The sequence below is a fragment of the Micromesistius poutassou genome (genome assembly GCF_964030765.1).
Source record: "Micromesistius poutassou genome assembly, chromosome: 2".
NCBI lineage: Eukaryota > Metazoa > Chordata > Actinopteri > Gadiformes > Gadidae > Micromesistius > Micromesistius poutassou.
Genome location: NC_140272.1, coordinates 4533345 through 4546026, shown reverse-complemented (window position 1 = coordinate 4546026; position 12682 = coordinate 4533345). Strand labels below are relative to the sequence as shown.

The window sequence follows — 12682 nt, the reverse complement described above, 5'->3', positions numbered from 1 at the left end:
TTAAAACCTTCTTTCCCCTCCTGGCATTTGAATCAATCTGAGACTATTTTGAGCATGTATGTGTTTAATTTACTGTTGGGTTTTTTGTCGTCTATTTGTCATCTTTGATTTTGTGCTGTAAATGGCCGTTTTAACTCTTGTTTTCATGGCCTAAGCTGTACAACACGTTGGGCAACCCTGTGGTTGTTCTCTGTATAAACCGACTTGATGGCAAAGAGAAATGCAAGGATGAGGCATGCTAAATACAGGCGGTAACAAGGTCGGTTGCTACAAGCCACCTAGGAGGCTTTTATTGGGCTGCTCCAGACCAAGGACGCAGGGTGGTGCTGTTAAAACCGCTTTACTGCAGAGGTTGAGTACAGCGATACGGAGCAGGAGGTGTCACATGCTGCCAGGCAAAAGATCTCCACGAGTGTGTGTGATTTCTCGATGCACAACAGTTGTGTAGCCTACCCCAGCCCCAGAGTCCAATCAGACTGACTCAGGCCGGGTGAGGCTGCTTAAACCAGCCATCAGCTCCACACACGCCACACATGCTAATGGAGAGGAGTGGCTACCAGGACTACCTTGTGTGCCTGTGTGTGTGAGAGTGTGTGTGTATGCCTGTATGTGTGTGTCAGAAAGAGTGTGTGTGTGTGTCTGTGTGTGTGTGTGTGTGTGTGTGTGTGTGTGTGTGTGTGTGTGACAGCTCGGTAGCAGTTTTAAGTAAACGGAGCAGAACGTTTCAGCCAACAAAGCCAAATGACCAGCGGCCAAAACACACAGATGGTGTCACACACACACACACACACACACACACAAACAAACACACACAATCACACACACACACACACACACACACACACACACACACATACGCATACGCACACGCACACACACACACACACACACACAAAAACAACCGCACACACACACTGTTATTCAGTGGCCTTCAGGGCAGAAAATGTGATATATAAAAAATAAATTTAGATTAGCTCACATGCAGAAATTATTCAACCCTTATAAAAAGTTCTGCCTAGTGGGCCTCATAAATGTCTTTTATTTCTTCATATGAATACATTCTTCACACTTATCTTCACACAGAAATTGTCTTGACCGAGTTTTAAGCTGTTTCAAATTATGATAAAATTTACGCTAATATTCTGCGAGATAATAGAAAATGATGGTACTTATAAATGGTAAGAAAGTAGCTATGGCGCGGACAGAAAAGGGTGACATTGTGGCATTAAAGCAGACAAGTAGTTCAATCATACGGAGTATGGATATACGGAGTATAGATATTCTTCATACAAAGTCCACAGCTATGGGCTGAACGGCTCGTTTAAAACCGGCTCCGACAGCTCAACAGACGCTGCTGTTGAAAGGAGCCAGGGAAGCTCCGTGTTTCTGTTAAAAACACTCCTGCCGAATACGTCTGCCTTTGTCAGAACCAACGTCTTTATTCTCTCCCCATTCTATCCTAAAGAGAGGAGTGTTGCAGCGCTTTGGAGCACAGCGCTGATCCACAACAAATAACCCAGTTAAACTAGAGCCCGGCCCCTGTCGGGACTCATGAAGACAGGAGGGTTAGCAGCATCTGAGGTGCTACAGCTAGAGGTGTCTACAGTAGGATAAAAGCCTCTCAAACATGCTAGCATCTTCTTCAGTGATGCACAAAACGTGTAAAGACACAACAGCACCCTCTCAAACCGAGGATCCCAACCTGTGACTTTAGGTGTACAACAGAATTGCCTTCACATCCTTTTGGGGATAACCTCATATGGAAACGATGCAAAATAGAAAAGACGCCTGCAGTGGCTGGATAAAGAGAGCCAGCGCCCCCTTTATAAACTATTATTGCTGCAAGAAGGCCATGGCCAGAGGGGAACTGTGGGAAGAAAAACTCAGCATCGCTGCTTATGCTCTAAGTGGGTGTATTTAACAAACACAAATGAATAGATCTCATAGATTTCATTTCTCTATCAATGTCAATTTGTGTATTTCTAGAACAATACCCTTGCCTGAGCAGTACCCTTGCCTCCCACCAGTGGTACACATACAACTGGTTAAAACCACTGGTCTAGAAGCCTGCTGGTGATTTAAGGGAATAACAGAACAGATGGGTGAGTGTGGATGGGTCTGGACGGGGCACTCTGCCCGCCCAATCACCCAATCAAGCTGATACATTAGTAGTAATGTATTAATTAATCAACTATACATGCCCCCACACATTTCCTCTGAGCCCATCCAAAGTCCAATTAGTGGTTATGCTTCTGAACCAGCAATCTTTCAAAAGATGACGTAATAACCAAAACAGAATAGCAACATTTACTAACCCACTAACAAATGTTAGAATAAAACATTGCTTGTCTTACTACCACTTCTGCTACTTTTTAAACTTATTTTTACATCTTTTTATTCTTTCTATCTTATTACTCTTTCTTGTATTGTTGCTGCTATGTTGAGGTGTCTGACTGTTAAGGAACAAAGACTAAGAATTATACTCTTGTGTACTTGTACACTAAGATGTAATAAGATAAATTCTGATTCTGATTCTGATTCTGATAGTAAACCCCCTTTTTCAGCCTGAATGCGAACATGATCAGATTAGAACTAGAGTGTTCTAGGAAGGAGACAGTGTAATCCCCATGGTTACTAAATGGCCCGCCGCTCCGTCGCAGCTTCACACGTCCGTACACACCTCGCCACCGGTGTCCCCGCGTCGTGACGTCTAGCATTATACTAAAAGGCACTCCCAACGTCACGCAAGGAACGCCACCTGCGTTTGGAGCAGAGGGGAGCTTCACAGTCTGGTGGGCAGAGACACAAACACAGGATGGTATTCCTGTTTTCTCTGCGTTCTTATTTCAGTAACACTTATAAAATGGCAAAATGTAAACCTTTATCGGGGTCGGCTTTGCTCAGGAGGTAGAGCAGGTAGACATTGACTGTGGAGGTGTCCCTGAGCAAGACACTTAACCCTGACTGCTCCTGACGAGCTGGCTGTAGCCCTGCATGGTTGACTCCGCCATGTGTATATTTCTGGTTCGCCACCTCTTTAAGAGAAGTTTACTCCGCCTCCTCATACACTTCACCAATCCATTCAGTTTGTGGTTTTGTGTGTGTGTGTGTGTGTGTTTGTTTGTGTGTGTGGTTTGTTGTGGTTTTCTGTCTGAATCCACTTCGACGCCAGCGCCTGGGGCCAACTGCCATAGTGCGATGAAAACAAAATTGATACAATGTACATTTCCAGGGTTCCATTTCTCCCAGCCCACCAGATGTGTGTTTGTCGTGTTGGAAAGGCGTGGGTTGAACAGGATCTGCCGTCTCAAGGCTCTCGCGTGTTTACGTCCATAATGTGTTTTTCAGGGTGGGGAAAATCTCCCTCCATCTACCCCCTGCTGAGAGGCTGATCGTGTGAAACTCAATTCCCCTCCTTCTGTCCCTGTTTTCCCTCTCTCTCTCTCTCTCTCTCTCTGTTTCCTTCCTTCTGTCTCTGTTTTCCCTCTCTCTCTCCTGTTCTCTTCCTCCGTTCCACTTATACATTAGTTCCTTCTTTCCTTTTATTTCTGCACTCTCCTCAGTTCCGTGTCTGTTTTTATCTCTTCTATTTTGAATGGGTTATAATCAATAAACCATGTAATAAGGCTATATATACAGCTCCTGATTATATGGTTTATTGATTACACTATCAATTATACTTATACAATTATACTATACAGCACAGTCATGCATCGTGTCCACCAGACAGAACTTCTTCATGGATAATATTAACTGGTTTTGCGAATGTTGTTATGGTGGCGTATGCATTATATCTGGAGGTTAATGATGAATCTTAAACAATCCATTTCTCTTTCTGTTGCTCTCTCTTTCTTTCTCTCTCTTTCTCTCCCTATCTCTCCCCCTCTAATATAATATGTCTATGTAAATTATGTCTGTGTAAATTGATAAACTTTTAATCTGTCTCCTCCCCCTCTCTCCCCTCCCTCTTTGCCCCTCTCTTTCCCTCCCCCCTCTCTCTCTTTCCCTCCCTCTCTCTTTCCCTCCCCCTCTCTCTCTCTTCCCCCCCCTCTCTCTCTCTACCTCTCTGCCTCTCCCTCTCTCTCTCTCTCTCTTTCTCTCTCTATCTCTCTCTCTCCCTATTTCTCCCCCTCTAATATAATATGTCTATGTAAATTATGTCTATGTAAATTGATAAATTTTTAATCTGTCTCCTCCCCCTCTCTCCCTCTCCCTCTCTGCCCCTCCCCCTTCTCTCTCTTTCCCTCCCCCTCTCTCTCTCTTTCCCTCCCCCTCTCTCTATCTTGCTCTACCTCTCTGCATCTCCCCTCTCTCTCTCTCTGTCTCTCCCTCTCTCTCTCTCTTTTTCTCCCCCTCTCTCTCCCCCCCTCTCTCTCGCTCTCTCTCCCCCCTCTCTCTCTCTCTCCCCTTGTCTGTAGTATATCTAACTTCACCCCTAAGGTGGGGGAGAAGGACACCCAGAGGGCGATCCGCCAGGCCTTTGATGTGTGGCAGACGGTGACTCCCCTCACCTTCCAGGTGGGTCGTCACTTGTCACCATAGAAACGGTTTATCGCCATGGCACCTGGGATCACTATGATGTCCCCCTGGGGGATTCTGGGGGAAAATAGAGGGTTTTTTCAGTTCAACTCTGTAGGAGATTATGTAATGGTCTCCTCTCTACGGTACTATACTGTAACTCTATAGTAGGGGTGTACGGTATAAACAGTATAGAAAGTACACCGGTGTGAATTTGCGCTACGGTATGGATTTTGACCATACCGTGAGACCGGTGTGACCGTAAGTAATGTAAATACAGTAACATAACTTCTTTTTCATGTGAAAAGTAAAGTTACGCGAAACTACTGAAAATATGGTAACGAAACGTAGTTCCTTTTTCAATTCGGCGCAACGTTACTTTTCCCAGGGACCGATTTGACAGCGATACTGCCTTCTCAGGCAGTATGCTATTGCGCAAGCACGCAGGCATGCAGGCGCGCAACCTGCGCAATAGTCCCTTCACAAGCTCTCATTCGAGATAACAAACGCCGTCACTGTTTACCTGTGTAAGGACATGGTTCTCTTTAAAAGATGATCGATCGAAGAAGATCAATCCCAGGTACGCGTTACCTGCCCGCACACACTTCAGCCAAATTGAGATGCCAAAACTATATGGCAAGGTCCGTGACCAAGTGGAGAAAGAAATCCATACTATCCATACTGGAAGTAAGAAAAGATTTAGCATTTTTTTCTATTGCAGTTTTGCTCAATAAATGTTCTTAAAATACTTCTTCTATACAAAAATAGCTGCCTAACCAGTATTTTACCCCTTCAGAAGCATTTATATCGAAATTAGAATATAAAATTAACATACCGTGATATAATACCGTACCGTCTATGCCTCAAATCATGATCCGTGATATAAATTTGAGTCCATACCGTACAGCCCTACTCTATAGGATGATATGTAATGCTGGCCTCCTCTCTACAGTACTCTACTGTAACTATAGGATGATATGTAATGCTGGCCTCCTCTCTACAGTACTATACTGTAACTTTAGGATGATATGTAATGCTGGCCTCCTCTCTACAGTACTATACTGTAACTCTATAGGATGATATGTAATGCTGGCCTCCTCTCTACAGTATATACTGTAACTCTATAGGATGATATGTAATGCTGGCCTCCTCTCTACAGTACTCTACTGTAACTTTAGGATGATATGTAATGCTGGCCTCCTCTCTACGGTACTATACTGTAACTCTATAGGATGATATGTAATGCTGGCCTCCTCTCTACGGTACTATACTGTAACTCTATAGGAGGTTATGTAATAATTAGGGATGCACCGAAATTTCGGCCACCGAAAATTTTCGGTGGAAATTGGCCCAAAAGTGCATTTTCGGCTTTCTCACACCTCTAGCTAAATATAGTAATCTAGAGAACCAGCTACAACCTTGTTTTCATCCAAACGAGCCGTCTTTAGCGACGGCTCGCTATGAGACAGCTTCTATGAGCTGTCGGCTATCAGCCGCGAGTTTAGGGACCGTCCGCAAAGTGCCGACAGCTTCTATGAGCTGTCGGCTATAATCCGCGAGCTTAGGGACCGTCTGCAAAGTGCAAAACGGAAAACGGTGTTGTTGTTTTTTCAGTGCTAAATAAATATTTTTATACTTTTAATAATTGTAATTGATTTATTCTTTGAATTGCAATGCCTTGATTTTAGTGAGGTTAGTACACAGTCATAGCTATAAATGCAATGGTAGGACTACTAATAATTGGCATAATAATTTATTTCGGTTTTTCGGTTTTCGGCCTTGGTTTCCTCATTTTCGGTTTTCGGTTTCGGCCAAGAATTTTCATTTCGGTGCATCCCTAGTAATAATGGTATCCTCTCTACTGTACTCTACTGTAACTATAGCAGGTTATGTAATGCTCTCCTCTTTACTGTACTCTACTGTAACTATAGCAGGTTATGTAATGGTCTCCTCTCTACTGTACTTTACTGTACTGTACTATACTGTACTCTACAGAACTATACTGTAACGATAGGAGGTTATGTAAAGCTGGATTTATCTCTCCTCCTGCAGGAGGTGCCCTACGCCGACATCAAGAATGAGATCAAGGAGGCCGACATCATGATCTTCTTTGCCTCCGGTTTCCACGGGGACAGCTCGCCCTTCGATGGCGAGGGGGGGTTCCTGGCCCACGCCTACTTCCCTGGCCCCGGCATCGGGGGGGACACCCACTTCGACTCTGACGAACCCTGGACCCTGGGCAACGCCAACCACGACGGTGAGACGCCATGACGCCCAGGGGTGGAGAAGGGTTTGACTGTAGCACTGCCCCACCCCACCTAGGGGACTGCCCCACCCCACCTAGGGGACTTTAACTGGGCCCCTCCAGACGAGGACACAGGGCAGTGGTGTTGGAAGACGGCTTGATTGTAAGGTCACAGACAGTGATACGTGACGATGTGGCCCCATGTTGCCATGCAGGAGATCTTCCTGGGTGCGTGGGGTGACGGCTGGTTTAACCTGTTGCACATTGTTTGCTCGATGTGCAACAGGGGTGCAGCCTCACCCAGCCTGACGATGCACTCCGAGTACCAACGGAGAGAATCGTGTTCACCGGCGCGTGTGATATGATATGACAGTTGCTGTTGACATAGCTCACATTCGACATTTTTGGGATAATGTTTAATGGTTCCGCAATGCTGCCAGTCTTGTTATGTTTTGTTTCATGGGATTTCGTAACCTTCTAGACTCACGGTATAGAATGTGCTCTACTTCGAAAAAGAGAATGATTGGATAGTGCCATCACCGTTACACAAAGCGGTTATTAGACAAACAATAAGGACATTTATTGAAAACAGAAACATAACACAGCAAATTGCACACAAAAGACTGAGTCTATCTCCCACCCCCACGAAAAAAACATTGTGCAACATTTAGGTGTTTTTTCTTCTAGAAACCCAGCGATGGTGTGGTATCACTCACTTAGCACCTCCATCGTCAGTGGTTGTCCCTCTGTTACACACCCGTCCTCATTTCACAGACACAACGATTCCGCTGTTAAAGTCGACTAAATGTCTTTCTATGGAGGATTAGGCCATCACCCTGAGTTTTAGTTGTGTCACATGACCTTTTGTTCTTCCCTTCAAAAACAACAAATGATTCTTATTGTTAGATTTCATCGTTGCTCACCCTGGATTGTGGTTGAGATGCTGGTGTGTCTCTCATGGCAGCACATGAGCAGGGTTAACAGTTTATATAAGCAGGGTCTTATGAAATTAGATATTTATATCAATGTTATGTGTGTAATGATATAAAATGTGTTATCCGTATCAGAGTACTCTCATGAAATACAATATTTATATCAGTGTCATCTGATTTGATCCCCAATCAAGCAGATCTCAGTAGGCAAACCTCTAATTGGATGATCACGCTGATGTTATCGATTCTCTAAAGCCGTTTCTCAATTCGCGTTCTCGTGTGTTCTCGTGTACTTGCGTTCTCGATAAACGTCATCAGTGGTAGCCCAAGCACTGTTCCAATTCCAAGTACGCGAGAACGCGAGTACTGTCGTAAAACCCGGAAGTGTTCTCGATGTGTTCTCGATGAGGCCGTTCTACCGAGGATGCATCGGAGGTGACTCGTGTGGACTTGGGACCGTTAAATATCCCAGAATGCATCATCAAGTCCGCTGCTGTTCCAATTGCAGGTGCGTACTCGCGTTCTCGGAAGTCAGTACTTGAAAGTCCGGACTTGCCAAGTACGTACTTCCAAGTCCACGAGAACGTAGTCCGCGTACTTGGTATTGAGAAACGGCTTAATTCTTTTTGCATTGATCAGTGCATTCCACTTCCCAGAATGCACCTAATGCAGTTTGGAGTCCATGTCTGAACCCTGTGAGCATGAAGAATTGGCGTGTCATTTCAATGTAAACAGCATCCCTCCCTTATCCCTATCTCTGATTAGCAAGAGAGAGAAGGGAGACAGCTTGATGAACAGCTTCTGCCACCTCCTCATTTCTGCTCATCAAACAAATGAGTGGATGGAGAAAGGGAGAGATATGGGGGTGGATGGAGAATGAGAAGGGGAGAGAGAAAGATCGCTAAATGAGAGGAAGCTAGATAACAGGCAGAAAGAGAGAGCATGTGAGGGGAGGTAGAGAGAATGAGAAGAGATGAATAGAGAAAGATGAAAGAGGAAGTTAGATGAGAGAGAGCCGAAAAGAGAGAGGTTGAGTGGTAGAGGGACAGAGAGAGGGAGAAATAGAGAGACACAGAGTGGTAGAGAGACAGTGATGCAGAGAGAGGGAGAAACAGAGAGAGACAGAGTGATGCAGAGAGAGGAAGAAACAGATAGAGAGACAGAGTGATGCAGAGAGAGGAAGAAACAGAGAGAGAGACAGAGTGATGCAGAGAGAGGAAGAAACAGAGAGAGAGACAGAGTGATGCAGAGAGAGGAAGAAACAGATAGAGAGACAGAGTGATGCAGAGAGAGGAAGAAACAGATAGAGAGACAGAGTGATGCAGAGAGACAGAGTGATGGAGAGAGAGGGAGAAACAGAGAGGGAGAGTAGTAGAGCGAGGGAGGAACAGAGAGAGAGAGAGTGGTTGAGTGAGGGAGGAACAGAGTGAGAGAGTGATAGAGAGAGGGAGGAACATAGAGCGAGCGGGACTGTCTCTGGACAGAGCAGAATGATGAATTAGCTTTGGCAGAGGAGCTCAGCCACAGAGCGTCACAGCAGCTCTGCTACCAGTTCTAAGTTATCACTGCTCCATCAGCCTTACTTGGCCTCCTAGCATATACCTAGCATAGTTGTACCCAGCATTGACTTAGCATAGCCTCCCTAGCATAGCTGTACATAGCATAGCATATACCTGGCATAGCTGTACCCATCATTGACTTAGCATAGCCTCCCTAGCATAGCTGTACCCAGCATTGACTTAGCATAGCCTCCCTAGCATAGCTGTACCTAGCATAGCATATACCTAGCATAGCTGTACCCAGCATTGACTCAGCATAGCCTCCCTAGCATAGCTGAACCTAGAATAGCCACACCTAGCATAGCTACACCTGAAAATATCTGCAACTAGCATAGGCCTTTATAGAATGGCGATACCATGCATAGCCATCACAGTAACACAAACACACAAAGACATACACAAAAACCAGCACACACACACACAGACACACACACAGACAGACAGACACACACACACACACACACACACACACACACACACACATATACATACAGACACACACACACAGTGGTTATAGATGGATGAGGCTTGGATAATGGATCAATACACTGTATTGATTTGTCAATCAGCAGGAGGTCCGCTTCTGCTGATTGGGCGCATGTGTTTGTGTGTTTGAGTGTTTGAGTGTGTGTCTTTGTGGCAGTGCGTGTGTACCCACAGTGTATGTGTGTCGATTCCCTGCCTTACTTTGTTTGTGTGTGTGTGTGTGTGTGTGTGTGTCTTCGAAGTTCTTCCTCACACACACACACACACACAGGGTAATTGAAAGATTAGCGGTGAGATAACGATACAACAGAGCTGGCGAAGCTAAGCGATAGCTTCAGACCTAGCGAAGCTAAGTGATGCTATCGGCCTGGCAACTACCCAACAACATCTCTTTATTTAATTAACAAAGCTTATTTTAAACTCTCGCAGATACACTATCTATGTGCTTATTAATCACTGGCAACACTTTGCTTAATCACTGGAAATACAGTCAGCAGTTCACTGCCCACAGAAGTGACGCTGTCAGCTCTACACAATGTCTATGTTCTACCACAATCTCTTTGAGTTTTTACTTGTTTTGAATATTTAATCCCGTCAAACTTTATACATACAATCTGCAATATGACAGGACAGTACAGATGGAGAAGACAGTACAGATGGAGAAGACAGTACAGATGGAGCGGACAGTACAGATGGACAGGACAGTACAGATGGACAGGAAAGTACAGATGGACAGGACAGTACAGATGGACAGAGAGAGTTGACATGCAGCTAATGGTCTCAGGCTGGAGTTTGTTTTGTACAAGACTTTTTGGTCTACGTGGGTGATGCACTTACAGGGGTGGGCCGTGAAGCCATGCCCAAATAAACATTTAGGACTTGTTTTTACAAAGATACATCAACAAATTGTATATGTTATGGTATGGAAATTGTATATTTTCTATAAAAAATAAGGCCATCTTTATCTGTCTGGAGAGACTGTTCTCCTCTCCTCCCTTACTTCCCATGTAAGGTCTCTCTCTCTCTCTCTCTCTCTCTCTCTCTCTCTCTCTCTCTCTCTCTCTCTCTCTCTCTCTCTCTCTCTCCCGCTTTCCCTCTCTATCCCTGTTTCCTTCTCCCTCTCTATCTCTCCCTCTCTCTTAACCCTATTTCTCCCTTTCTCTCTTTCTTCTCCCTCCTAACTCTCTCGCTCTGTTCTTCTCCATTTCTCTGTCTCACTCTCTCCATTTCTCTCTTCGTCTGTCTCTTTATCTCTCTCTCGTGCATGCTGGGAGTTGGAGAGCGTGAGATTGTGTTGGTGGTGAGTGAGTGTTTTGAGGGGACGTTAAACGGTTCTCTGTCTGACTTTGATTGTGTTTGAGTTTTGGTGTATCTGGCTGGGTACTGTGGTGGGCTATGGGGGTGTGCGGTTGGCCCCAGGGACAATATTAAACAGTGGGGGGTCTTTATGGTGTGCGGTGGATTCGGAGTGGCAACGTTATTCTTAATGATGCGTTTTACTGGATCCACCTCTGGCTTCTCCGTCAACAAGAGAGATTATTTCTGGCGGGGCCACAATGAAGCTCAAATTCATCAGGAAAAGTATATTTAAAACTGGGACTTGGGAGTAAAAAGGCAGACACTTAAACTCGTACGATCCCGAAGGCGGCCTTTATCCTGTCAGTTCTCTTGATAGAAGCATGCTGAGTGTGAGGAGTGGGTGTACACTGCTTGAGTAAGTATAAGTAAGAATACGCCATGCTATTATTAAGATACACTCTGTGAGCTAGTTGCTAGCTGCAGGCTGAGCTACTCGGTAGCTGTTAGTGTGGTCCAAAGCCTCTTTCAATCTGTACAGGTGGCCCTAGAGGGAATCAAACCCCTAACCCTAATGCCATGCTCTACCAATTAAGCTAGTCAGGACTCTAACCATATATGTGTGAAATTGATTATGCTTATCTGCCTCTGTCTCCCGCTCTCTCTCTCTCTCTCTCTCTCTCTCTCTCTCTCTCTCTCTCTCTCTTCCAGGTAACGACCTGTTCCTGGTGGCGGTCCATGAGCTGGGCCACGCCCTGGGGCTGGAGCACTCCAACGACCCGTCGGCCATCATGGCGCCCTTCTACCAGTACATGGAGACCTACAACTTCAAGCTGCCACTGGACGACCTGCAGGGCATCCAGAAGATCTACGGTAGGCCGCTGCCCACTACACACCCTCCACCACACACTACCCACACAATACAGTACAATACTGTACAATACAATACAATACAATAGGGAGGAGTAACACTACCCACACAATACAATACAATACTGTACAATACAATACAATAGGGAGGAGTAACACTACCCACACAATACAATACAATACTGTACAATAAAATACAATAGGGAGGAGTAACACTACCCACACAATACAATACAATACAATACTGTACAATACAATACAATACAATACAATACAATACAATACAATACTGTACGATACAATACTGTATGATACAATACAACAGGGAGGAGTAACACTATCCACACAATACAATACAATACTGTAAAATACAATACAATACTGTAAAATACAATAGGGAGGAGTAACACTATCAACACAAGGAGAATAGAATAGGTAGGAGTACATATGAATAGATGGGCATAGAATAGAAGATATTATAGCAGAATAATATACAATATAATTGAGACGCCAGTGGATCAGACGGCATTAAGGAGCAGATAGGGGTCGTGACCAAAGAGTCAAAGCCGAACCCACCCCTGACAGGCTCTGACCCCTCACCTCCGCAGGGATCCCGACGGCCATGTTGGAGCCCACCAGGCCCCTCCCCACGTTGCCGTCACGACGCACCCACTCCACCTCGGAGCGCAAGCCCCGCCCCCCGCGGCCCCCCTCCGCCGACCGCCCCGCCCTCCCGGGGAACGGGAAGCCCAACATCTGCGACGGCAACTTCAACA

The 12682-nt window shown here is 45.3% G+C and overlaps 1 protein-coding gene across 1 annotated transcript in view; it reads left to right on the top strand.

The window, feature by feature from the left end:
- mmp24 (matrix metallopeptidase 24) overlaps positions 1-12682 on the top strand; it is a gene marked incomplete at both ends in the record, with an annotated part of 52055 nt that overhangs the window by 27581 nt on the left and 11792 nt on the right. The window contains 4 exon segments of the mRNA XM_084464680.1: positions 4419-4518; positions 6571-6775; positions 11748-11909; positions 12515-12682. The exon segment at positions 12515-12682 is cut by the window's right edge and continues 38 nt beyond it. Coding sequence (XP_084320806.1) covers positions 4419-4518; positions 6571-6775; positions 11748-11909; positions 12515-12682 — 635 coding nt within the window.